This window comes from Brachyistius frenatus, unplaced genomic scaffold, assembly GCF_029030835.1.
Source record: "Brachyistius frenatus isolate BFR_SWC_R1_liver_20210118 unplaced genomic scaffold, ASM2903083v1 Contig_8, whole genome shotgun sequence".
Lineage (NCBI taxonomy): Eukaryota > Metazoa > Chordata > Actinopteri > Embiotocidae > Brachyistius > Brachyistius frenatus.
In genome coordinates, this window is record NW_027210607.1 from 7600247 (window position 1) to 7627973 (window position 27727).

General features: G+C 41.2%; 1 protein-coding gene across 6 annotated transcripts; it reads right to left on the reverse strand.

Moving 5' to 3' along the window:
* Window positions 1–3: 3 nt before the first annotated feature.
* On the reverse strand, window positions 4–23992 carry golga4 (golgin A4). 6 transcript variants are annotated; one of them, XM_069690184.1, is made up of 25 exons: window positions 23782–23992; window positions 22469–22549; window positions 20829–20930; window positions 17461–17529; window positions 17030–17356; window positions 16861–16908; window positions 16691–16747; window positions 16488–16586; window positions 15657–15786; window positions 15315–15505; window positions 13906–13989; window positions 13409–13556; window positions 13141–13319; window positions 12782–12880; window positions 12515–12670; window positions 7165–10892; window positions 6882–7003; window positions 6479–6546; window positions 5769–5855; window positions 4314–4334; window positions 4046–4114; window positions 3609–3684; window positions 1799–1896; window positions 809–895; window positions 4–708 (listed from the first exon to the last, which is right to left on the reverse strand). In XM_069690184.1, the coding sequence occupies exons 1-25, from the start codon at window positions 23857–23859 to the stop codon at window positions 694–696; spliced, it is 6219 nt and encodes a 2072-aa protein (XP_069546285.1). In that variant the 5' UTR covers window positions 23860–23992; the 3' UTR covers window positions 4–693. The 6 variants fall into 6 exon arrangements, with proteins under 6 accessions (XP_069546285.1, XP_069546284.1, XP_069546283.1 ...); XM_069690183.1 differs by having other exon boundaries at window positions 6416–6546; window positions 22469–22546; window positions 23782–23991; XM_069690182.1 differs by having other exon boundaries at window positions 6416–6546; window positions 23782–23991.
* Window positions 23993–27727: the final 3735 nt, after the last annotated feature.

Consider the following 27727-nt stretch of genomic DNA (forward strand, 5'->3'; position numbering starts at 1 on the left):
AGGTTCTGTAAATAAGATTTAATTTGTTAGTCTGAAAATGTATAGCAAGTCATATATGCCCTATAATACAGTTTTAATTATCCTAATACAATTTACAGTTTCATGTTTTGGGGTTTCTGTCAGTGACAAAATATAAAGCATAGAAAAGCGGTGTGAAACAAACAAGGTCCAGAGGCCAGTGTCTTAATGTGGTGCAAGTGCACAGTTAAAGGGTCGTTTACAGTTTTACAGAGGAAGCGATTCAGACAACAGCAAAACACAGAAACCTATAAATCAACTGATCGTCACCGTCAATATGTGATAATGATATCATTTATTGCACAAGCCAATCTTCATAAACACATTCTAAAATAAAGAGAAACCCTTTGTCTTCATCTAAAATTTATAAATGAACAAACTTAATTTCAAAGTGAAACAGGGTTTATGGAAGATTACTGTTTCTGTCAAATTCCCTCATACCTTCAGGTGTATTCATACATACTGCATCTCACACACACACACACACACACACACACACACACACACACACACACACACACACACACACACACACACACACACACACACACACACACACACACACACACAATAAATTCAGAGAAAAGGGCTTGATAAAGTCCATGGCAGTCTTCCCCTTCAGCAGCAGTAGCAGCAGCAGATTTTCATCCAAAATGATCCGAATCATTCAAACACTCATCGTAGCCAAGGCTGTGGAGGGAATTATTAAAAATGAGTTCAAATATTGATGGAGTTATCAATGAAGATGTGATCACCTGGTAATATCCTCAGAAAGGAAATATATACTTACAGTTGCTTTTGAGTCTTCTTTGTCCAAAACCTTTTGCGCTTGGTCTGGAGGAAACTTGAGCATGGAGGTAATCACTTTGGCCATTGTCTGCAGATGACGAGGATAAAACAAAATACCGTGACGATATTTCAAAAGGAGGCCCCGAACTTCACCGTGGTAACTGATGTCATCGAAGTACTGTATATTATTAGTACAAATATTCAATATCCCTTTCACAAAAGATTTGCCAACATCTGACCTTTCACACCATCATACAATCAAATCAAGCTTGTTCTGAGACAATTAAAGCCCAACAAGAGCAAAAAAAAAGAACATTATCTGCATATTCAACTCAAGGCCTATCTGCCAGGGAGCAGGCATTTCCCCCATAAACATGCCGGATAATCAGAAACAGGGCTGCTGTGTAGGAAACCTAACCGCTCCACGAACGCTAAACAAGGCCAGCATGTCTTTAAATGGCAACTCTGCATCATGCATGTGCTCGCAGGCAGCCTGGGGGACATCCTCCGCACAGGGGAGGTCTGCCATGTTGCCATAAAGGCTAACTGTCTGCTGAGCAGCTGGGAAAATCCCGCTGACTTTAGGACCTTGTCAACAGCACTGTTAATTATGGAGATCACTGTTAATTAGAGCAAACCAGACTGGACACAACATGACTTTTATACTGCGTCCCAAATGGTCTAACATTTTGGTGCAGCACAACGAGGTCATCAGCTCAAAAAAAAAAGAAAAAAAAAGGAGGGCACAGACTGACTCCAATATTATCAGCTACTTATTTTATGTGGTTTGGAATTGTTTGGTTTACTTTACTGACAATATTCGAAACAACCTATCAGACTGTCATGGAGAGAGCATTAATGTGCCTGTTGATGTTTTAACAGGCAACTAACTTTTTGTTTTTAATATGAAACACTAATTTCAAAGATGAATTACACAAACAATCACTGTGTTTTTTGAGTATATTATAAATAGAAGGATATGGAAACATACTTTGGTTTCCCGTCCCATCATGTATTCAAACAGCACCTTCCTCAGGTACTCCATCTCAGTGGGTTCTGAGAATGCATCGGGGGGGAGGAATACAGGATCTGTAACAACAAGCAAAAACAGCAACATTCAAATAATCTTTCGTAAAGGATGAGAGCGTTTTAAATAGTCCTATTAATGTGTTACATGTGAATACCTTAATGTGACTACATGTTAACTACTCTGTGCAGCTGTTTTGGCCATCGTCTCTGGTAAAACAGATAATATAACTCAAGAGATGTAAATCAGGATGCACTTTTCAAAACACATGTATGTACAGGGTTTATTTTTCTTCTCTAGTTTTAAAATACAACAATGTCTGTCACTGTTGAATACTCCAGCTAAAAAAAAACTAAGCCACAGCATCATGTTTGTGTTATACAGAGCCATCCTCTGCACAGGTATGGGTTCGAATCTAGAGTCAACTAGAAGTAGAGGAAAGCATGGCGAGACTCAACATGAGCACTTTAATACTTCCAGAGTGGAAGAATGAATGTCTTAAAGCTGTAACACATTATCCCTCTAGAATCTATGAACGGGAAAGACAGTATTACAACTTGGACAGGGCTGGCAACACTTTAGGCAACAGCTACTGAAATATCCCCATCGGGTCTTTGATGTGGAACAACACACAGTTGCTTCCCTCTTATCTAAAATAATCATTCAAACATCACCAAACGCCCTGGCATGTGTCGAGAGAGACCGAGCGATTTAGAGTAGAAGAAACGGTGATAGAGGAGTACAAACAACTCTTTGATCTCTGGCGTGGAGTAATGGGTCACCAATAAATCCCGTAACCTATGTCCCCCTGACCCCATGTTGCCCCAACTGAGCCCAACATCCCACCAATCACACGGCTACAGACACGAAACCAGACATCAACAGCCTTCCGATCAGCCCTCGTCCTGAAACCACAGCTCTGGGTGGTTTAACTGGGCTCAACAGAGCCATCCCTGAGTGGTAGACAGTTTCACCAAAGACCACTTTAGTTCTTAGGAAATACAGGACATGGTAGGTTATTAGGTTGGATATATTATGTGCACTGGATAGAGGAATCAAGAAGTCTGTGTTCTGCAGGGTCCTGAACAGTCTGCAAAACCCATTAAATCCAAGGATGGCTTCTTCACCGCCCCCCCTTCTGACAGCAGACTCTCTTTATTACACCAGCAGGGATGGTCAAAGAGGCTTTATTCAACCTCTCTAAACACTCTCACATAGAGGCACCACGTTTGGGTGATGATATACTCGAGGATACTGCATGGACTTACTGTCAGACCCTCGAGGTTTACCTCAACTTTAACCTCAACCGTTATATGGGTAACCCCATGCTTCTCTAACCTTAACCATACCCTAATTATAACCGCAGTTTTTTATCTTAACCAGCGAGCCCAAAATCATGCTTAGCTGGCCAAAATGGACTGAAAAACACGGCAAAACCAAACAGCACACACCAACACACACCACTCTCTCCTGTCCCATCTCTGATCCATGAAGCGATGTGCGCAGTGGCAGATTAGGCAGATTACTGGTGGTGTGTCAAAATACTAATGCCGAGATCTTACAGAGCAGCTGGTCTCTATAACTTTCAAATGTTAACACTTTATATAAGCGTGTGTTAAATATCCCTATTCCAATAAAAAGGTTAGGTGAGCCATCTTATACTGAGAGTGTATGTAGCTGTGTTCGAGCGTTATGCAGGTCATTTTTCTTGTGCCGTTTTAGAAGGAAATTGGATCAAGAAGCAGAACTAAGTGATTCATGGTGTTAACGTTACCTTTGAACGTGCTCCCAAGGTGAGTTACCACAGTGTTTCGCTGGAAACATTTAATCTTGTCCTCAAGAGCGTGAATCTAGCGCAGGGAAACACACAAGCACACACAGATTATTTAAAAGCAACACAACCTCGTCGACCCCAGTGTGTTAATTGTATGCATTAGTTTATCTGCTAATTGGGACAGTCAGCATTTTGTTGGTCATCCTCAGGGGATGTTTTTGAGAATGACGATGTGTGTGAGAAAGCTGTGGGAGGTGTTGCTCTGATTGTTTACAGGGTTAAAGCAAATGTAAACAGATGTGCTCTGTAATTAAGTCGATGCAGCAGGAGAGCAGTAGCTGCTCTTGCTGGAGGCCACAGAATCCTGGGAATACACTGCCATGGATTTGCTGTTCAGTCATCTCCCCTGAAGAGCACACACAGGGTGCGACACTCACTCTTTCCACGGACCCCTGCTCCTTCAGCCGAGCTTCGCTCAGTAACGTCGTCTTCTCAGCGAGCTGAGCCTGACGTACAGAGGGACAGAGGATGAATGTCCACAAGTAACAAACAGGATGTACAAACATTATGTGACAACATTAAGTTGTTTTTTTCCTTTAAAAAAAAAAAAAAAAAAAAAAAAAATCAAACTATTGTTTTATTGTGGTAATTTAACTGCCTGAATACCAGAAATGGTGAAACAAGCAGTGGAACCAAACTACATACCTGTAGCTCTTCTGCGGTCATCTGTGTCCACAAACAAGAGAGAGAAGATCCCATGTTAGACCAGAATAATTACGGCCTAGTAGTTGTATGCCTTCATGTCTGTGCAGACTTTTTTTTTTTTAATATATGTGGTGAAGACTTTGAAGGAATCCTTATACGTGTTTACATGCTTGGACAGAAAAGCTGATTTTGATTGAGCACAAAGCTGCTGCTTTGATTTAGTCCTGTTTGAGTTACATGTTCTAAAACTACAGATCCCAGCTGCCACAAGAAATGATTTAGCAGTAAGAAGAAGTAAGAAGTAAGAAAGTGAGAGATGGACTAACACAGTTGGTCTTTTTTATGGACCTTTTTTGACTATAACAAAAATATAGAATATAACCTGTCTTAGCCCTCAATTAATTATTATCAAACTATTAAATTGTTTTGCTGCACAGACAAAAGTAGACTTCTGAAAACAGTGTGGATCTGCTGCCTCCATAGAGACACGCAGTCTCCCACCGTCTGTCTGAAGAATAGTTTGTGAGGCCCGTAGTAAGGAAAGGCCTCCCTGAGCATGAAGCCATACAATCCACCCATAAAGTTATTACCTCACCTGGGAAATATGCAGCAGGGAGAGCAGCACAATTCTTTATGTTTGTGTGCATGCAGATATGTGTGTGAAGGTAGAAGAATCACTGCAGGGGTCTCATGGTATCTCAGCACCTGGATAAAATGTCTCCTTGGAGAACTTTTGTCCGATCTGGCCCCTTTCCAGTCAGCACATCTTGCATGTGAGAATAGCTGTGGTATAAATCTAAGGCCCAGAATCACCTCATGTGATGATAATTGAGAACAGGAATCGGGGCTGGCTGCTGCCTCACGATCTCCGTTTTCTGAGGAGAACATTCCTGAGTGAATCAAATGAGCTTCACAGCATCCGGCGAGCTTTGGAGAGCCGCCACACGACTGGAGTGAGAGACTGATCAGAGCAAAGTATGTCAGCAAATTAACCCTGAGCTTTGAGACGGAATCCTTCAATTATGAAGCAAGATGACAGATAACTGTTAAGTCTGTTAACCTGAATGTGAACTTTCCAATAGTGTATCTGAAAAGGTTTGTGCTGTCTGTTGGTAAGGAAACAAAAATGCATCTGGATTAGGCTGTCACTCAAAGCTAGTAATGCTTCCATCAGACTGCAGCCTTTTCCCCGAAGGGAGCTGAAAAAGAGTGATTTCACATAGCCATTGTTATTTCATGCAGTCAGAGTGAAGTGACTTATGACTCCAACAGAATCACTATATAAATCTAATCTAAACCTCCAGTCTCATATAATGAACTGTAATAGCTCTAGGTCTGAATTTCTACATCTGTGTAAATGTAAAAATGTCCCACATACATCAACCCGCTGTGAGAGAGATCACAGATGTTTGATGACCTGGTCGATATGCAACAGAGGGTCAGAAATGTTTGTACCTCAGAGGTGTCATGGCTTCTTGCTTGCAACTGCTCCAGTTGTTTCTGAACTTGCCACACTCGTTCTCCCATCTCCTCCTCACGACTCTGAGACAAACAAAAGAAAAAAAAGAAAGTATAGCTGAATCATTTCCTATGCGTCATCTCAGCATCACAACTCAAGTATGTCGGTCAAGTCACCGCCTTTGTTTTCAAACCTCCGCCCGCCCGCCCGCCTACAAACCAATCAATTTGTTAAGCACAGAGAGATGTAGGCCACGTAGGTGACGGCAACAGGACATCCTAAAATCTGCTCAAACAATTGCAAAGTGAAACCAAAACTAACCCGATCAATTGTATACAACGTCCCAACGAGGACTTTCTGATGTGAAAACGCCCTTTAACATCCACCATATATATCCGCTTTTACACCATTAATAGTTGGGAATAGTTCGATTATGAAAGGCGGCACCTGAGTTTGTCTACTTTAGACTAAGAGAAGGTAGATGCTAACAAGTGGAGCGTTAAGGTGGGTGGGGCTCATCTCCTGTCCAGAGTAAACCCATTCAACGTGGTTTCATCTTAGGAAAAATGTTTTAAAGCTTTTGTTAGAAAAGCCATTATCAAACCCGAGCAGCACTCCACGCAGACAGTTTTGACAGAGTTACCTGTATAACGTGTTCATATTTCTGAACAGTTCTGTGCAAATCATCCTCCTTCTGGGAAATCACCTTCATCAGCTGACTGGCTTCCTCGTGGTGGCTGCTGAGGAGCTCTGCTTCAACGCTCTGGGCCTTTGCTGTGTCGATGAAAAGGCAAGAAGCCAGAGTTAGCGTATATTCTAAACTGCTCACTCACATCTTATCTAGAACATGAAATTATTTAAACATGAGGAAGCGAGAAAACGTGCAGATTCAGATACACTTTTTCCTGTGCAATAATCTTTACATTTTATTGAAACACGTCAATCCTATTATTTTCATTGTCTACCGCGAGGCCGTTATTTGGACGCCTAAAACATGTAGTGTACTGAAGGGATTTAACCCCAACAAAACAGACAGTTACAATCGCTAATTTTCAAGGCTCGTTAGTTTTCACTTTAATTGACAAATGGAGAATTTTCTTTCGTCTCACCAATGGTCTCCTTCACTGCTGAATCCAGCTCCCTCTCTTTCAAAGCCATTTGTGTGTTGAACTCCCTCAATAACTGCTTCAAACCAGAGTTGTGCTTCATTTCCACATCTTCTAACTCCAGTCTATTCGAACAGAGAGCAAAGGAAATGTTTGGAGTCAGTGTTGACACCACGAGCACATTTGCATACAAACATAACCATTGCAGCCTCTACATATCTATAGATGTAGGATTTAAATGTTTTATTATAGTTTGTTGAGTATTAACATGGCATTATGAACTTACTTCAGCTTTTTCTCATTCTCCTCCAACAACTCCTTCTTCATGTACTCGAGGTCTTGTTCGTGCTCCTTCCTCAGTAATCGCATGTCTTTCTGAAGCCTGGTGAAGTCCTTGTGGATTCTCTCCTTCTCGTTTTTCACCTGACTCAGTTTGTCCTTGAGAGACTGCAGAGAACCATCATCCCCTTCCTGCACGGGAGGGTGGTTTTCCATCACACTCTTGGTTTGCTGCACGCTGCTACACTCCACCTTCACCTCCGCCTCAGGATCAGATGGATTTTGCTTCAAAGTTGCCTGATGTCGATCGAGCTGAGCTTCCTTCTCACATATTTCTTCTTTCAGCCGATCTATCTCTGCTAGAAGGTTTCCATTCTGCTCCTCTGCTTCTTTTAGCTTTGTTTTCATTTCGTGCAGCGTTGCTTCAGTTTCTTTGAGCTCCTCTTGTTGCGTTGCATCTCTCTCAAGTGCAATCAGCTTGTCTTCATACATGATTTTTAATTCTTCTAAACAGCTTTCTCTCTCGAGCCTCTCATTATTTAGAATCTGTTCAACTTGTTTCTCCTGCTCTTCCTTCAGCTTGACGAGAGCGTCCTCAAGCTCTTTTGTTTTCTCTTGTAATGTGTCTACGTGTTTCCTGCCAGAGGTTTCACTGCCCTTGGTTTCCTCCAGGCTACTCTGAAGAGCCTTAATCATCTGCTCCTTCTCCTCTAGCTGTGACGTTAGATGTTTTTTAATCTGTGTGATTTTCTGCTCAGCTTTCTTCTTCAGCTCTGATGCTTTCCGAGCGCTCTCTGCAGATAACCTCTCTTCAGTTGCCTTCAGACTCTCATCTTTGCTCTTGATGAGCTCATCTTTCATCCTTTCAAATTCCTCCCTTTGACTCTCAAGCTTGTGTTTACACTTCTGGTTGTCTTCCTCCAGGGAGTGCAGTTTTTCTACCATCTCTTGCTCCAAATTCCCATTCTGAGTACACTGCATCTGGGTCTGCTGCAGCTGCTCTACCAACTGCCTCTTCTCGTTCTCCTTGATGTTGTGTTGCTGTTTGAGGTCGGACGCGAGCTGTTCACACTCCTTTGCCTTCAAGGCTAACTGCTCCTGAAGCTCACCGAGTCGACCGACGCAGCTCTCGAGCTCCGAGGTCAGTCCACTGACTTTCTGCTCCTTCTCACTCAACACTTGGTCCATCTCAGACTTGCTGATGAACTGATTGTCAATACTTGCTGTCAGCCTTTGCAGCGCCTCGTTCTTTCCGGAGAGTTCTCGCTCCAGCTCTTCAAGTCGGGTCTGCAGAGATGTAATAATGTTATCATTCTGGGTGAACTTTGTCTCTGCCTTGCTCTCATACTCAGCTAGGATGTTCCGGAGCTCTGAAGCAGACTTTCTCTCCTGCTTCAATCTCTCAATGGTCTCCTCCATCTGAGCAGCAGCCTGTTGTCTCTCCTCTTTATACTGCTGGTTCAGCAGATTTATGGCTTCCTCCTTCTCTTTTATGCTACTTGCGAGCTCATTTTTCAAGCCACTAATGATGCTTTCCAAGTTCGTGATGTGCAGCTCGTTTGTTTTCATACTTTCTAATATGATTCCGTTTGCTTCACTCAGCTCCTCGATTTTCTGAACTTGTTCCGTGGCGGACTGAGAGTGATTCTCCCTCTCGTGGGTTAAGGCGTGGATATGCTCCGTATGAGCATTTACCTGAGCAGACATCTGTTCTAATGAAATGCATAGATGTGTATTCTTCTCCGTCTGCTGGCGGAGATTCTCCTCTAAAGTGCAAATTCTATATACTTTAGTAAGGATCATGTTTTGGAGAGTCCCTACCTTCTCCTGACTACGGAGCAGTCTGTCTTTCAGCTCTTTCAGCCGACACTCCACTCTTTGTTGGACTTCGTTAGATCCACACTCCACTTTAGACTGAACCTCCTTACAGTAACGGTCCATTTGGTTGATGATCTGAATTAACTGTTGCTGGAACTCTGCTTCCTTGGCTTGTAGCTGAATGGATGTTTCCTCAAATTTACTCTGCAAGTCTTCACTTTCCTTACACCTGGAGCCTTTCAGGGCTTCAAGCTGTTTTTCCGTTTCATTCAGCTTATCTGACAAAGCCTTCAACTTCTCTCTGCTCTCTTCCTCTGTTGTGTTGAGCTTGTCTTGTAAGGCGTTTCTCTCATTCAGAGCCTGGTTGAGGTTCCTCTCTGCTGAATCCATTTGCTCTTTTAACAATGCTTCACCCTGAGACAAACTCTCAAGCTTAACTGCTGCTTCGTTGAGCTCTTCTTGCAGCTTCTGCACGGTGGTTTCTCGAATCGCCAGCTCCTCCTTTAAATCCTTTATTTCACACAATACCTGCTCGTTCTCCGCTCTGCTTCTGCTGAGCTGCTGAGATACTTCCTCCATTTCCTGACCCCTTTCCTGCAGTATGACTGAATGTTTCTCCGCTAATTCTTCCTCCTGCTGTCCCACCCTCTCCTGCCAGCGATGCTCCAGCTCCTCAATCTCATGTTTATGGGTGGCATGTAGCTTTTCTAGTTCTTCCTTATGGTTGGCCTGCAGCTCTGACACTGCACTGCTGAGACCGTGGGAACTTTTTTGAGACATCTCTACAATTTTCTCTTGAACCAGTTGCTCCTTCTGTTGAAGCTGCGTCTCCTTCTTTGCAATCTCCTTCTTCATGTTCTCTTCACTCTGCTGAAGCTTTTTCTTGAAGTTCTCCTGCATTTCTTTGGCCTTCTGTTTGAATTTTTCCATTTTTGTCTCCTGTGATTTCAGCCTAGCTTCCATCTCGGTGGTAGTGTTTTTCAACTTCTTTTCATGGGCAGTTTTTTCATCGTCCAGCTGTTTCTTGAGACGAGTCTGTTCTCTCAGCTTAGTGTTCAGTTCTGCACTAAATGACTTGTCCTTCTCTGTGAGCTCCTTTTTGGTCTCTTGTAACTGACGGTCTATTTCTTGAAGCGACTTCTCTTTTTGATGGCAATCATTCTTTGCTACTTCCAACTGATGCTCCAAATCTGTCAACTCCCTCTTACACTGATCAAGATCCTCTGAGAGGTTACTTAACTGTGCATGAGATTCCTTTAGGCTTTCATGTTCGAGCTGGGATTGTGATAAACTCTGCTGCAGCTCCTCCAGTTTCTTGACCTTGGCTTCTAAGTCTTGTGCAGTGGAATGTGATTCCTCTTGAAGTGTTTTTTGTCTTAGGGTGTGTTGTTTAATTTCTTTTTCCTTTTCCCTAACAACTATTTTCAGTGCATTAAGTTCCTCCTTCAGAGTTTTCTCCAGACCGCCATGCTGTTGTTTGATATTTGTGAGCTCTACATTGTGCTTTGACACCTGATCTTGAACCATTTTCTTGTGTTCCTGTTGAGCTAATCTATGAGCACCTTCAGCTGCCACCATCTTCTCCTCCAGGAGCTGTTTACTCTTCAAAATCTCTGAAAGTTCAGCAGAAAGTGCCTCTAACTCTGCCTGCTTTGCATCCAGTTTTGCTAAAATTTTCTGGTTCATGTCTTCAACATGTGCTTGGAGCTGCAGCTCTTTATCTTTCAGAAGGGTCTCCATTTCAACTCTGTGTTTTTCCTTGAGCTCCTCAAAAGCAGCATTTTGCTGCTGGGTTACGGTGGCCTTGTGCTTTTCCAGCTGCTCCCGGTGCTTTTCCTCTAATGCAGAGATTTGCTCGGAGAAACCCGATTCATCTTGTGAGATCCTGTCCACAGAGCTCTCCATCTCCAATATCCTCTGCAATCACATACATGGAGGCGGTTAGACTATTCTACAAAGTGGCTACAGTTAATTAACAGAAATCAGAAACAGCTATAAAAACACATTGTTGATAATTAAAGCTGAGGTAGGCAGTGCTGGAAAATACAGAAAATTATTCTCCAGCTCTTTCCCCTCTCCTCTCTGTGCTACGCCCCTCCCACCAAACGAGTACGCGCATGAGCTTCATGTTATCTTTATCTCGCTTCCCCATTACTGACCTTTGTTTTATTGCGTTCAGCGGGGTTCTGGCTATCGGGTACACCGGGACAAATTACAGCTGCAGCATCAGTCGGCCCATAAACCATCACAAATCTATAAATCCTGAGTGTCTGTCTTTCAGGGTGCACATGAGTGTGCTGTCGGCCGTCCGGTCCCAGTGGATTAGACCAGGGCTGAATTTCCTTCCTAGTACACCCCTAATTGCATTTATTGTCAGACTCCCTTTCAGGCTATCTTTTTGATAAGGCACTCTTTCTTACACACACACACACACACACACACACACACACACACACACACACACACACACACACACACACACACACACACACACACACACACACACACACACACACACACACACACACACACACACACACACACACACACACACACACACACACACACACACACACACACACACACACACACACACACACACACACACACACACACACACACACACACACACACACACACACATTTATTGGTTTGCTTTGCAGTGTAGTCAGTTGCTGCCAAAACTTGAGGTGTTGCCAGAGGTTGCTACCTTTTCTCCAAGATTTTCCACCATTGAACCAGGCTCAGTATCTGAGAGGATATGCATGCTTCTTTGTACAATGGCCAATAGGAACTCCCCCTTTCTGAAATGATCCACGATTGGCTAAAAGTTACTGTTGCGTGCTAGATTTTCTAAAGTCTGAATATGAGTTAAGGAGGTGCAGAAGTCGAGTGATCTCTCAAACCACTTAAATTACAACATGCTGAAAAGCTATTATGGAATTTGTTTGCCCATTTTTGCTGGCTAGCCCGGCCGTAAGTCAGTAAGCGTGTGCAGAGACATTACAGTTATCACAAAATGTGGAAAGTTTCAAGGGTTTATGGAAGTTTAGGTTCGTAAAAAAAAAATAGGACACAATTACAAATCTTGTTTCTGAGTCTATTTGTGAAATTACTTAATACAATTTGTCAATTTAGTGATATTTAATTCTAAAAATCTTCTTTACTATACCTGTGTGTGTGTGTGTGTGTGTGTGTGTGTGTGTGTGTGTGTGTGTGTGTGTGTGTGTGTGTGTGTGTGTGTGTGTGTGTGTGTGTGTGTGTGTGTGTGTGTGTGTGTGTGTGTGTTTATGTGTTTGTTCGTAAAAAAAAAATAGGACACAATTACAAATCTTGTTTCTGAGTCTATTTGTGAAATTACTTAATACAATTTGTCAATTTAGTGATATTTAATTCTAAAAATCTTCTTTACTATACCTGTGTGTGTGTGTGTGTGTGTGTGTGTGTGTGTGTGTGTGTGTGTGTGTGTGTGTGTGTGTGTGTGTGTGTGTGTGTGTAAAATATGACCAAGTAACATTTTTTTTAAAACAAAAACTCACAGTTTTTGCAGTTTCCAGCTCCAGCTGGATCTCTTTAACCTTGTTTTCAGCCTCTGCCCTGACAGCTGTCTTCTGCAACTCTGCATCCTCCAGAGCCAGAGAGGCCTGTTGTTCTCGCTCCTTGGCTAAAGTTGCACTCTCCTCTTTGCATTGCTCCTAAACGGCACAACCATTCAAATATCAAAATTTTAAATGACTTTCTTTCCTTTTATCTGATTAACTTCTTTACGTTGCAAAATCAAATGAAGTGAAATATTTGGCACCTACCACAGCTTTGTTGATTCTGTCACCCATCTCCTTTTCTTTAGCTGCCATAGCTTCACTGTGGAGCTTTTCCAAACGGGCCACCGTTTCCTCTGATGATTTCTAATAATATTAATAATTTAAAAAGAAAACAATTGAAAAAAGAAGAATCAAAATAAATTTCCTTTGCACTGCCCTCTATAACAATAGAGGAACTGTTTAAGTCCATGTTTGTGCTTAACACCTGTTAGTGACTATAACATGACATTTTCAGAGAGACACAAACAAAAATAATGAAGTCATAGATGAAGTCCAAATACACTAATGACTTCTTCAAAATAAACAATAAGTGCATGAGTGTTTAGCAGACGTTATTTCCTGACCTTCATGATGGTGACAACCTCCTGTTTGACTCGTGTGAGTTCCTGCTGCAGGCTCTTCCTCTCTTCCTCACCGGCTCTTTCAACTTCTTTCACTTGCTCCTCCAGCTGAACCTGCAGCTGTTTGCGGGCCTCCTCTGCCCTCTGAGTGACAACCAGAGCCCTTTCAAGTTCTTCAAAAGCTTTATGAAAAATGAAATGATGCCACGTCATTAATATATCCAGAAAATACTTTTTTTTCTGTACACTTTCAGCAGTGAATTACACTCACCTGACTTCTCAGCCTTTTCTTTCTGTTCCTGTAATTCTTCTCTCTGAGCAGTGGCCTGCTGGAGCCTCGAGCGTAGCTGTGCAATCTCCTCTTCTTTCATTTCCAGTGTCTCGTGCATCTGTCGTTTGGTCTCGGCAATGACCATTCCCTGAAAAACAGTGACCCATATCAGATAAATGTACCTTTTAACTGTAGAGTCAAAGCAAATGGATTCGCAGTGAAATTGATGTTGATTTGATGAGCGCTATCTCTGTGTTTTACACCCTAATTGAAGCCCTGTGCCACTCAGTGTTTGTGAGGAATGCTGAAAACACTTAAAAGTCAAAGAGATCTCCAGGGCTGTTACCATCCTGCAGAACTGGGGTCAAAGTTTAAAAGAAACAATATGGGACTTCAAGGTGCCTGACATCTTTTCTCAGCAGCAGAGTAAAAAAAAAAAAACTGAATCCGCAGAAACCTCAAACATGTGACTAAAGTCTAAAAGACTGATCACTCACCTTATCCTGCTCCAGCTGTTCAATGAGGTTCTTGGCATCCCGCAGCTGAGTTATCAACTTTGTCTTTTCTGTTGTGTGCAGCTCCTTTCAACATAAAACATTTGACAGAATTGCAAATTAAAAATGTTACATATGTCCAATTAATCCTACATTACATTTCTGATTTCCTGACTCATATGTTGTACATGCTTTAGTCAGATAACTTCCAAATGACATGTTTTCTGCACCACCCAGGATGCTTCACCTACAAGCAAAATAACCAAAGAGTGTACACAAGCCCAGCTAAACCAACAACTCGACCCAAATTACAGCCCAGTCTCACAGCAGGGGCATGTAGTAGCTATGTCTCTGTGCCACCGCAATTCAACCAGATGTTACTAAACAGAAAATACCGGGCCGACAATATTTCCCAAGTCGTTTGATCTATGTGTGCAGAAGGCGACATTATGATTAAAATTGTTTTGATTTTCGAAAATCTGAAATTTCGAAATGTCCGATTTTACAGTGAATAAACAAAACAACTGATTTCATCATCTGTCAGCTAAACAGCAAACAAAAAAGATTACAAAAATCCTAAAACGGAAGGTTTGGAATCATATGCACATGGTGTGTTTTCATGGGATATTTGTCTGAGAGGATGAGCACAGTTCCGGGATGCCTTCACGCCATATAGGAGGCCGAAACGCCTGTTAACCGCTCCTTTTACTGACACAGTACATCCTCGATTCCCATACAGACTGCCAATTCAACACAGAAATTATGAGAATAAATGAAAGCAAGTTAATCAACATACAGTCACAGACACGCTGTGTATTATCAGTGTCTCTGTAACAACAAACATCTGTTATCACAAGCAGCAAAGCATCACAGCGGCTATGGACAAGCCACACAAGCCGATCATACCACTGAGGCAAAATGTTTTGAAATCAAAGAAAACAATGGTTCAGTCATGTCACGCTGACATGACATGAACCCTCGCTCTGGAGCGCAGCCAGAGAATTTGGATGTTCGGACTCTGCGAACCACAGCAATCCGCTGTGTCACAGAGATAATGGAGTCACATTATCAGTGGACCATAAAAACTCTGGCAGACATTTTGCAACACAACATTAATGACCGTAAACACACTGCTCAGTGATTGCAGTCTCTCAGCCCCATTTTAATCAAACCTCTTCATAATTATAGTTTACTAGCACATCCAAGTTCTACTAAGTGCCTGTCTCCAGGAAATAATTTTGAAATATCCGAGTACTTTCTACTTTTAAGGATACGTTACCAATAAAGGGATAATGTGCATAAGAATATATTCGCTGAAATTTATAAATTAGTTTGACTGAAAAATGTCCTGATATTACAGTACGACCGTGGTCTCACTCCACTATCATTACTGATAAATACAGGTTAGCCACCTTCATCTTCTCCAGCTCCTGCAGCCTCTCGTGCAGCTGCTCCTGAAGAGTTTCATTCTCACTGCCCAGCTGGATGCTCCGCTCCTTGTGTGTCCGCATCACTTCTTTGCACTTCTGCAGCAGGTTTTCCTGCCTCTTCACTCTCTTCTGCAGAGCCTCTAGAAGTTTGGTCGGATCACTGTTGCCCTCTCCTGTCCAGAAAATACACTACACTGATTAAAAAGTAACATTACAGACACTTCACACACAGTACCTGCATGATGACTTTTGGAGTTTGATCCTAATCACATGTAAATATAGATATAAATGTATGTAAAAGATAAAGATAAAACTTATGCTTACCCTCAGTGACTTCAGGCTCTGGTCCTTGCTCCTTAGAAGGATCTTCAGCGACCTCAGACTGAGGGACGTCTCGTCCAGATGGCAGCGAACCATCAGAGACCCCTTTAACTCTTTTCTTCAATAGACCAACCTGATAGAAAAAATAATTGTGATTACTTAGGTTGGTGACAGATTTACTTTCCATATCTGGCATTATTCCCTGCATGCACATTGTGTACATTTCAATATCAGAATAAACTGTACGTCTTAATTCTTTATGTTTTTAGTAACCATGCTCCTTTAGTATTGCAGTAAAATTGTTTTTAAGTGGAATTTGAGCAGTGCTACTTCAAAAAAACTGGTGTATAAAATTAAATGTATTACAGTTGTCAAATCCTTATTTGCAAACAAAGGTAATTCTTTTACTGTTTTTAAACTCTGGAATCTCACCGATTGTCCTTTGTTTAGAGAAAATAGCGAGACTTTTTTTTTTTTAATCAAAGCACTGTACTCAATTTCAGTGCAGGAGAAGCGTACTGTTTTGTTTTACAAACTGGATGGGAAACTTTATTGTCTATATGCTTATTAATGCCATGTTCATTTAAAGTACATCAGCTATGTTTACGAGTGCATGATTACAGTGAGTACTAAGCTCACGTCATAAAAATAAAAAATTGTGATTATGATTAGCAGTTTAAACATTTTTCTGAGACAGTATAGGTAAACACTGATGTTCTGCACGAGATGAAGCTATATTTCGCTTCCTTGATAACCCTAAAAGCTCTCGATGTAGTTTTATCCCAACTCCATGAACAAATGTCCACACTATGATCCAAATACCAGCACACTCACCTGTGTCTGGAGGACAGTGATCATCTGGTCTTTCTCCTCCAGCGCAGCATCAAACTCATCCTGTAGGTGTTTCTTGGCCTGCTGGTCCATTTGAAGCTCCTACAGATCATTTGATATGTTGACTAATATGTACAACTTCAAGAAAGGAAATCAGACAGATATTGACCTTGAAAGACAACAACATTCATAATATATAGTCACACCTCCCGCAGCTCCCCTATCCTGCGGAGAGCTTTGTCTTGACTCTGACTGAGGATGACCTGGGGGGAACAAAAATGAGCATCAGATCAATTCAGATTGTGACGATAAAGCAGGGACAACAATCATGACAGAAATAAAATAATTGCCAACATTGTTGTTTGGTAGAAATTACCTGCGTTTTTTCTTTATCTCGTTGCACTGTTCGGTATGTAGTAACCAGCTGCATGACAAAGAAATGGATGTACTTTATGAGGAATAGTGCTATGCATGTATGGCTACATGCTAGACACTAAACAGGGTGACAAACCAAACATTTTCTTCTCTGTGGCTCTGTGTCTCACCTCGGAGTACTTCCCTCTGTACTTCCCCAGACTCCTCTCCACCCGAAGCAGCCGGTGTAACAACTGCTCTTTAGAAAGAGACTCTGCATTTCCTGGTGGCTCCTCAGCCTCACTCTCAATATCTGAGGGCGGATCGTATGTGGGGGCACCTGGGGACTCGTTTTCTCCCAAAGGTGTTAGGGAGTCACGCGATGGGCTTCGGACCAAGTTTTCTTTAGATGGGGAGCGGAACAGATTTTCTGCCCGGCTGGCACCACCACGAATCAGCGACTCCATTGAGGGAACTCTCAGCTGTAGTTTCTGGGCAAATGACTGCGGCTCCTCTCTCTGATTGGGAGCATAAAGAAATTACACAATCAAGGTGCAACAGCATCATACCATCAACTTGAAGATCAACCAGGAGGTAGGAGAAAATTATGAGATAAACGTACATGAGGAGAAACACTTCCATCCCCATTGATGCTACCTCTGGGAGACCTTGGGGGTCCTTTAGAAGCACTCTGCAGAAAGAAAAGACGTTATGGAGAGAAAGAAAAGTGAACTTGTCCTGGGCCAGTTAGTCATCCACACCCAGCGTGGCTCTCCCTGATTACTCTGGAGGGAGCAATATTAGTATTGCTGGGAGCAATGCAGGGGCAATGGGTACCCTCATGCAACTTGGAAAAAACAGAGGGGTTAAATACATAAAAGAAGGCATCTCTACTGTACAACAAACAAAAAAGGGGTTAAGACGAAACTCTACAGAACAGCCAGAACAGGTCGGAACAAACAGACAGTTAAAGTCGAGTCGGAGAGCTGGTATTTGAATTAAAGATGCTTGGCAGTGTTGTGTGCAGCTGTGTTACAAGAGTACAAAGGCATAGCTGAAGTAAGTGAACGTTTAGCAGCCTAGTTGGTTTAGTTGACTTGTTAGAAGCAGGATCAGAGTGAGTGAATCTTCTCCCTTGTTCAGCTCCGAGCTACTCCTTCCTCTGGATTACTGGGCAAAACATTCAACATGTATTTCTTTCTGTTTCCTTATCATTTCCTGTTTCTTCTTCACGGGACAGTAGTCACTCCTGGGTCTGAGTTTTACCAGCGCTATACGAGCATTAGGTACACGCTAATTTTACTGTGAAGTGTTACTGTTACTTCTAGAAAGCTAAATAGTCTGAAATATTAAGACAAATGTTGACTCAAACAAAAGGCCAAGTCTGTGAGACAATGGATATAGATTTATGTGAATTGTCAAAAAGTAAACAAAGAGGTGAACTATGCAGGTCTCAATCTTTAAAAGAAAAATCTGCTTTGCAAATGTTTCACGATCAGACCTCAAGGATACACAAAATGTGTCTTGGTGAGCAACAAAACATAATTTTTGTTTGTTACAAGAAAACGCCACAGGATACCTTTAAGGGTAAAAAGGTCAAAATCACAGAGGCACTACTTGACCCAGATTGTTATTACATTGAGATGTTTTCCACTTTTGTCTGTTTGTTTTCATTGATGTTAGAAATTGGACAGTGACTCATGGATAACTAATGAGAAACAGCACACCGACAGTAAACAACTTGAGTGCCTCTATTTCTGTCCTGCAAACGCTGCACATCCAAATTCTCATAGGGACAAATGAGAAACCAAAAATAGGTCTGAATCCAAAATCCTGGGACTCACAATATTAACCTCCACTAGCTTGACAAAGAACCAGCAAATACAGAATTTATAGAGACATAAAGATTAATTGAAAGAAGCTTTGGATCAATAGATAAACACCGGAGCTAACACAAGTTTGTGGATCCAAAATGAAAAGTAAAAAAACAAATTCAATGATATTGTTTAATGGGATATTTATGGGATTCAACATTATGAGACAACATGATGTTGTTGGAACATGACAAAGACACTGTGATGAATTTATTTGTGGTTAATCCCGAGAGATGGTAATGACTCCTGTTGTATCTGCAGCACATCAAACTTCTGCAGACTGTGGAGCAAGAATTTACTGAACTCTACATAGTATTACTTTGTATGACCTCTATTGTACAGAGCACAAAGTACAAGTTATATAAATGGAAGAGGAAAAGGTCCAAGGCGAACCTGCTAAGTATAGTGCAGCTTTGTCAAATATATTTAGCCGATAAGTAATAGAGAGGGATCAGAGATGAAGGCTTCTTTGTCCTCTTTTAAAACTGCAAACTTGGCATCACAGCCAACATCTGATGGAGCAGTGCAGACAGGTCTTCAAACCAAATCATTATTTCATGGTCGGGACGCTGTCCGATAGAATCAACATGAATACAGATTAATGGCGACAGCTGTGCTATGATGTCTGATTATGTATGATGAAAAAGTTGAGAGATGACAGAAAGTTCCTTTCTCAGCTTGAATGCCACACCACCCCCCACTGAGACAACACACACAGCCGGATCATCTGCTGAGTCACAGCCCGTTACACTTCTGTGCAGTCTCCTCTGCTGTTTGTATTTTAGTCCAGCCAAGATATACTAACGATATTCTCATTTGCATATATTTTTGTTTTATTGTCCAATAACTCATATATGAAAAGCACATATTAACCAGCAGTCATTCTGAAGCTGCTGTGCTGCAGTGATTAAATGTTTTTTTTTAGAATCACGATGTCATCTGACAAATTCAACATAAATCCTGGTAAATGACAACAACTCTGCTGGTTATTAGACCATAATGACATTTAAAATGATCAGAGTTAGACACAACTAAACAATGTTTAGTACCCCGACCATCACAGAGGTCTTCCTAAAAGCTCTTTACCCCGTACACACTCAACACAAAGCCAATGTTTCCAGATTTGGACAGTGTGGAGACCACTTTGAGAATCTGTCCATGTTTACAAGTTTAACCGTCTTGAAGTGCATTTACTCTAAAATGTTGATATACTCACTTTACAAGTATGTCCGTACTGTCAATAGTAAACGCAAAGGTTACCCAACGAAAATAAGTTTACATTTTATACAAATAATGTTAATGTTTGTTGATATAAAATACACATATTAGTACATTACATGTTACATCAAACATATCCTAAACACATAAACAGCTATATGACGTTGAACAATTAATGTATGCATTAATAATGTATCTATATAAATTAAAAACGGATCCTTTCCTGTGGAGAATCTAATGCTTAATTTCCAGAGGAAATGTGTTTTTTGTAACACAAACAATGAATATTTGGTTGTTTCAAATGTTATTTATGTCCAGTCTTTTTGCTGCTTCCACAAATAAACAAACATCCTCAAATTTCTGAGCTCCACAAGGCCATCTACAAAAATATTCTGGTCTGTTTACTTGGAAGAGTTTAATACAATTCAACTTTTCAGCTACTTAAAAAGCCCGCTCATATATTAAAACTCTTCAAATAAACAGACTGGTGGGGAGAAGGGAAAAGGCCATCAGGCAACATAACAGGGTGTTAAGGGTCTAAAAGGCAAGCAACTAAAGTTATCTAAAGACAAAGGGGTAATATTGACTTCTTTGAATAAGAACTGAAAGGTAGGGCAGTAAACCAACACAGGGCAGAAAGCACAGAAGCTTCTATCCCACAAGGTAAACCACAACTCCCATTAGATGCAGGGTTAGGCTACATATGAGATGCCTTCTTGTTTCTAAATCCAAAGCAAACAGGAGACAGAGAGCAGGGAACAGGCTGTCCCTACTTGGGCCACAGTCCTCTACCGAATCCCCAAAGGCACGGAAGACGGGAGGATGGAACGGGTCAAGAGGAAGAGGAGGAGGAGGAGAAAGATGAGGAGGAAGAGGCAGGAAGTGAGGACAAACTCACCACACTGGCTACCTGGGCCGTTTTGGGTTGTTTTGAATGGTCCAGAGCAAAGATAGTATACTCAGAGAGAAAAGCGGGCTCTGCTATCATCCCGGCCAGTATCTGACCCCGTCAGTGCGGTATCGGGACGAGAGGTGGGGAAAGGAGAGGAACACAGAGAGCAATGAGAAAAACAACACCATGAGTGTGAAACAGCGCTGAAGGGAGTGTCCAGCCAGCAGGCTGGCCGAGAGAGATGGATGGAGAGAAAAAGAGAGAATAGAGAGCGAGACAGAGGGACAGACACTACATGAATTGGAAGAAAAATAAGAAAGGTGGAAAAGTGAAACACTCAATCAACATTAATGTCATGAATAACAGTTTGACATCTCTATTTGTAGCCTTAGATTATGATTGTTCAAATGAGGCAAAATCTGCCTCCAATAAACAAATGTACACTTTCAGAGGTGTCAAAGTGTTAACGATTTGTGAGGTGAAAAAAGATGCTGCGATGCCACGAGAAGCTTCTAAGTGGAGGGCGCATGAGCTTGTGTTACAACACATCTGCGCTTCCAAAGGATAAAGGAGGAAGTAGAGTATAGAAACCTGACTAACAGGAGCTCTGTCACTGAAGTGTAGAAAACTTGTCAGGAATGAGTGATTAGGATCTTTTTGAACATCAAACAACTAAACATCCACGTATGAGCTCTAAAACAGATGTATTAACCATAAATTGCATAATTTAACAGTCGTGGTCAGTACCTCACTGCCTGTCTCCCTCTTTCTAAAGAATCAAAGAAGTCCTGCAAACATTTGCCCATATCCACTGGAGACAGAAAAACACTGAGAGGGAAATGCATCAATTATTCATACCCATGCTGAAATATGGTCCGCGCTCCACCATTTGAATGTCCTTCCAATAAATGAGAATCTCTCCTGTGTGACTAGTTTCAGGATAATAATGAAAAACAATTTGTGTTGGGTCTCTGGATGAGCTATCAAAATAAAATACAGTGATTTTACACGCTGATATTTCAGTCATTAAACAAAAGGACGACGCGCAACAGTTGGCCAAATCTTAAAGATGAACATTAAAATGCCTTGAACTTTTCAACACTTCAAAATTTTGACTCCATTGTCCTGTGTGATAAGACATGCAGGGAAACTAAGAGAAAAGTTAATATACCACAGCTTTATATAATGAGATCAAAGTGCTGATTGAACATTAATCATCACAATGTTAATGTGGCCCATTTGTTCTCAGGACATTATAAAAAAATCCCAAACTACAATATATTTCAATATGTTTATGAGTCCAGAGAATAATGTATAATAATAATAATAATAGCATAATAACACTTATCATACAGCATGCACTCTTTGAAAATTGACAGCACTACTCGGTTATAAATCCCTTTCGTTGGCACAGCCATCAAAAAAGCACTGCTGTTACTGAGGGAGCATTAAGCGTAACAAAACACATGACAGATTGTTTAGGACTGACAAAAACATTACTTTCAATTGAAAATTAGAATATAAGCTGGGGAGAGAATATGACATCTCTGCAGGCAGGAGTTTGAGCAAAAGTAGACATAAAATCATTTACATAATCACATGTATAAATATATGGTCTATCGATCACAGGTTGACACCATGCTCACCTCTCTGTCACTGGGAGACGGACTGCCATCCTGATGAAATGGAGGTGTTTGGCTGCTGCGCCGGTCTCCACTGCCCATCTGCTAAAATTAAAAAAAATTAAAAAAATTAAAAAAAAGTCAGAACTTCTCTCTTTTTCTGATGAGATTGTAAGAGATTCTTTTGGTTACCTGACAGAGTAATTTACTAGACAACTTATAATATTGCTGTATGCGACTTCAGTTCTCCAACATGACAACAGGCTTGCTCACTGCACTTTGGGAAGGCGCAGGTTTCTTCTCACCCTCAACAACACAATTGTCGTCCCCCACCGCCTCTACTGGCAGGATTTGGCTCCCTGACAAGTCTTTCTGATCCCCCCCCAAAAAAATGTGACACAAAATTCGACGTGCGCTCTCTCCAGTTTCAGGTGAACCGAGAAATCGCAGACAAGTGATTGAAAGTTGGAAAACTTATTCATAAAGGTTACAGCTTTCACCCTCTGTAAAAGTCACAGTGCACCATTCACACACACGCTTCAATTTCACACATCACCCCTGAGTGACTGTAAGTCGCCTCTCAAACAAAGATCGGTTTCCAAACTAGTTGTCACATATCCTGCGTGACAGGTCCATCGGTGATACTAAGGTGAGTACTCTAAAGCAAAACCAAAGGGTTAACAAAAAGTCAATAACCTCTTTGTTTAAACTGCAGACAAATAGTTCAAGATATAACACAACAACTGAAATGATGCAGTAATAAAGAAGGACAAGCTATGGAGCTGAAGATACGCTGGATGTAAGCTGTGTCCCCCAAAAAAACTAATGTTATGTCATTTTTAGTTTTTAGCACTAGTAGGTCTTGGAAGTGACATAAAGAAACCAGCTGATATCCATTCAAACCAAACCAGGAGACACCGACAGGCCCATGTTGTCAGTGTCAATCATAAGATTTCTGATTGGTACTTTAACTACAACAGAGTTCATGGCTGGCTGGCTGATCTTGTTTTTTTTCTACCCGGTTCAACGAGATTTTCCAGTTGAAGGTCTTGAACGCACCTCTTCAAGCAGCAGCTGCTGACAGGCTCAGTTGGGAAGCTAACTACAGGACTTAGCATCCTGCTAACGTTTACAAGAGAGCAAAGAGGCAGCTGACAAACTAAGTGAAGACAAGTTTACACTTTTTAAAAAAGTTATTTCATTGAGATGTTACTAGAGCATCATTTTTTTTTTAACACCATGCTACGACGCGATCTCTGTCTTTCTGGACTAGCGGGTCAGCTGTGTAAACAGCTGTTAGCTTAGCTCGTTAGCTCCCGAGCACCACAACAACCGACCTGGGCCTGCGGAGGTGACTGCGCATTCGTCTGCGGCGACTGCTCCTCGTTTATCTTCTGCTTCAGTTTTTTGAACATCTTCTCGCGCCGACGCGGCTAACAACTTGGCGAGAAGACGCCTGCCGTCCAGCAGAGAGGTATTTCGCTTCGGTTCAGCCGGACATCCAGTCCTCGGGGACAGACTTTCCTCGCTCGCTTTCTTGGTTTCCAGCAGGTGCTCTGCGCATGTGCGGCCAACGTGGAGAAAAGCCGAAGCGTCAGAGTTAAAGGGTTGATTCCGCTGCAGCGCCACCTTCAGACCAAGAACTGCACTGCGGTGATTTCTCTGAAAGAAAAGCCTTGAACTATTGTTTAATTTTTATCAACTTTGGAGAAGAAGATGAAGATGCTTGAAATCATAGAGTGACGTGAAAAATATTTTTTTGGTCACATAAACGTTAGTTTCAATGTGGTTGCAATTACGCTGTGGCTTTATCACTTGCTTTTAAAGGAAGCTGCGTGGATATGTCTGGCTGAAAAGAGTTTTTAATGCTGTGTGTACAGCAAGATATTGTTTAAGTACATTACGTAACAGTCACCTAAACGCACCTAATTTTATTTAGCATGAAGAATTTAATAGGATTTATTATTTAAAACAAATTTTATTAAAATAATGTTGTTGTTTTTTATTGATAGCAATACTTACATTGTTCTTTATCAAATCGATTGATGCAAATATTATCCAATATACCATAGGTCCCCTCCCGTTTTCTCACATTTACTTTTGCTGTGTAGAAACAACCCTTATAACATGTTTGTACAAACAAAATAGAAAAGGTACTGCAGATGTGTATAACAGCATCGTTTAGACAGAAGAGGGCACTGTATATCACGTTTTATTTTGCTTCAGGCCAGTTGAAAGCACACTTACATAATATTTCACCCTGTGCACTATCAAGTTTTCACAGCTGCTTCTATTTTTCTCTGCTAGAAGCTCAATTTCATTTACTTTATTATTTGGCTGCATTCCTAAAAGTGAATCTCAAAGGGGAGAGCTGCAGTGTTACACAGTGTTGCCAACATGGCAGTGTAGTTATTAATGCCTTTGTGCTGTTCCAACTGAACCAGAGCCAGTTTCACCAGTGCAATGCTGTTGAACTGAGCAGAGGTTTGTTCCATCACAAGTAAATTACCTCTAATACAGCAGCTCTTTTGTCACTGAGCAGAGTTGAGATTTTCTACTGAAGTAGTTTAGATGTTGCTTTGTTTATCAAAGCTTAGATGCTTTCAGTAACACTAACCAAGTGTTCACAAAGAGACATAAAACATCCAGATGAAAAATTAGTAGAGGATAAGTAAAATGGCAACAAAGGGATGCAAAACAACCAGAAAGACTGTAATATCTGCAAAGAGACATCTTGAAGCACCAAATGATGACAAACAACATGGCTGAATGTTTTGTCATCAATATGTCTCTTTCAGTGTGGACATCTTGTTTCTCTGTGGGAGGCGTGGGGGGCCTTTCATATGTTTGTACCATGGGGCCCTTTGTTTCATAATCCATCAATGCAAAGAGACTAAAGTGTTCTTGTTTATTAATTATACTATACAATAATTATTCAATCTGTGGTGAATTCCCTGCACTCTGGTGTTTTATATTAATCTTATATCGATGCTTATCTGAAAAAAGAAGGTCTGTAAATTTGCTCTGAGTCACGATGTCCCGGGGGAATATAATAAGAACTGCAACAGACAGAGATTGATAGAAAAGATCACACTGTAGGCGTGAGTCATGGTTAGATATGTGATGTTTTCCCTCCTTTGGGATTCGGCCATGTGCAAGTATCCAAAATAAACGTTTCTGAGTCAGTCTTTGCTGTCTGGCTGAAATAAAAGAAGCCTAAAGTCATATAATTTTGGATCCCAAAGCCATTAAAATGAAAATGAAAATGTGATTTGCATTTTTTCAGCATTCTCATACTCATGCTTACGACTCTACAGGGATTTTGATCTGCGAGTATAAACGATGGGCGGTTAACAGCAGAGTGATGTATTTCCCTATACCATGCAGTGGTAAATGCTTCACCCTGAGCCATTCAGCAGAGAAGATGAGCTTAAAACAGGGGAATTGGCTGATGAGTGTCTGCAAGGATTTTGTTTTGGACTATCAAACTGCAACAAATGTTCATAACAATACAATACATAGACAAGCAGTCTACAGCTTAACTCTTATGGACAAAAGCCAACAATATCGTGCTGTTGAAATAATGCTGTGATATTATAAATGTTGCCATGTATAACAGTAGAAGAAAACTGTTTAAGTTTTAAATACTAAAATAAATGAGGGTTAAATTTCATTTAGCTGCTTAGATTTCAGGGTTGTGGTATTGTGCATGCTGGCTCACTATCACACTGTCATCACTGACTAGGACACTTGAATAGGACAGAGCAATTATTACCATTGTTATTCATATAAAAGTGGTGCTTTTTCTACAGCGGTGAAATTGTCTGCTGGGAAAATGGCATAATTACGAAGGGATGTGCAATACTAACAGAACTCCTTGAGACGTTTGGAGGAAAAAACATCTCTTTGTTGGAGTGCTAACAACTCAGAGGCATTAGACATGTAACAGGTGGCCCCGAAGACGGGTTTTCTTGGAAGGAGTCACATGCCAAAATTTGGAAGAAAAACTATTTTAATCTAAAATCTACAATGCATTTTTTTTCCATTTTGTTTATCATATATTTTTTTATAGAAAGTCATAATCTGAAAAGTAACTCAAGCTCTCATAAAACTAGTGGAGCAAAACTTTCCTTCTGACACTAGGGAGCTATGGGGCATGACATGGAAATGTTTATAGACATTAGAGACCATTCTGCACTTCCACCTGGGAGTAAGAGCCAAGGTTTGAACTCCAGGAGAATAATACACACCTCACATTCACTGCTGAAGACAGTGGTGGGCTGCATCGAGCAGATCAATGAGAAAAGAAAGCTCCAAGCCCTTGTGGAGCTATGACGTCCAATGAAAAACATTTCTGCAGGAGGACATGAAGCCCAAAGCAAGCAACGTTACACAGCTTTTCACCTGCAGCAGCAGGCAGTGCAAAATGAGAATGTGTGTATGTGTGTGCCTTTACAGAAATGCTGATCAGAGGGAGCACCCGCAGACTGAAGAGTGTGCCATGATTAGCTTTCTAACTGGAAAGATGGGTGAAGGTGCAAAATTATAGCATGAGAATACATTTTCACATAAAATAAATAGAACCGTATCTTAACTATTTTGTTAATTAGTAACCTATATATCTAGAAATACAAATCTGGAGATAATAATTAGTTAGATATTTTACCAGATTACACTCTGAACAAGAAGTTTTAACAATGCATGTGAGGTGTATGGGCTCAAACTTGACCTCGTGGAGGCTCTCCTGAAATTTCAGCTTTATGCATAATTGTCTCTCTGGAGGAAACCACGCTGATTAAAAATGTATCTACTTCATCACTGATATAATGATTCTTGTCACAGTTCTTTCTAACCTCCTTCCACTCCAAAAAAAAAAACATTCTCTGCATTGGCGACCAGATTCTGGCCTCAGCTATTTTTTTCACCCATGGGCCTGCAGGGATGGTCTTCTGAGGTATAGCCTTTCTGCTGCTGCTAATGTCTTCTCATCATTTCTCCTTTCTTAAAATTCCATGAAGAAGAAAATTACAGAAAACCACTGCCTTCCTCTGCAAGGGGGTAAAGCAGGCAATGAAGGATTCCCATTGGTATCCATGCCACCAAAGGTCAAATGACTTGTCTCAGAAAGTCTCAAAAGTGTCTAACAGAATTTTAAAATCCAATCTTTCTACTTGCTCCCACGGACTTATAAACTGTTGTCTGATGACACCCATGTGCGGATTTTAAAGATGAGTGAATGGTAGTTACAATCCACCTGCCTGCCAAGATCATTTGCATGTTGTG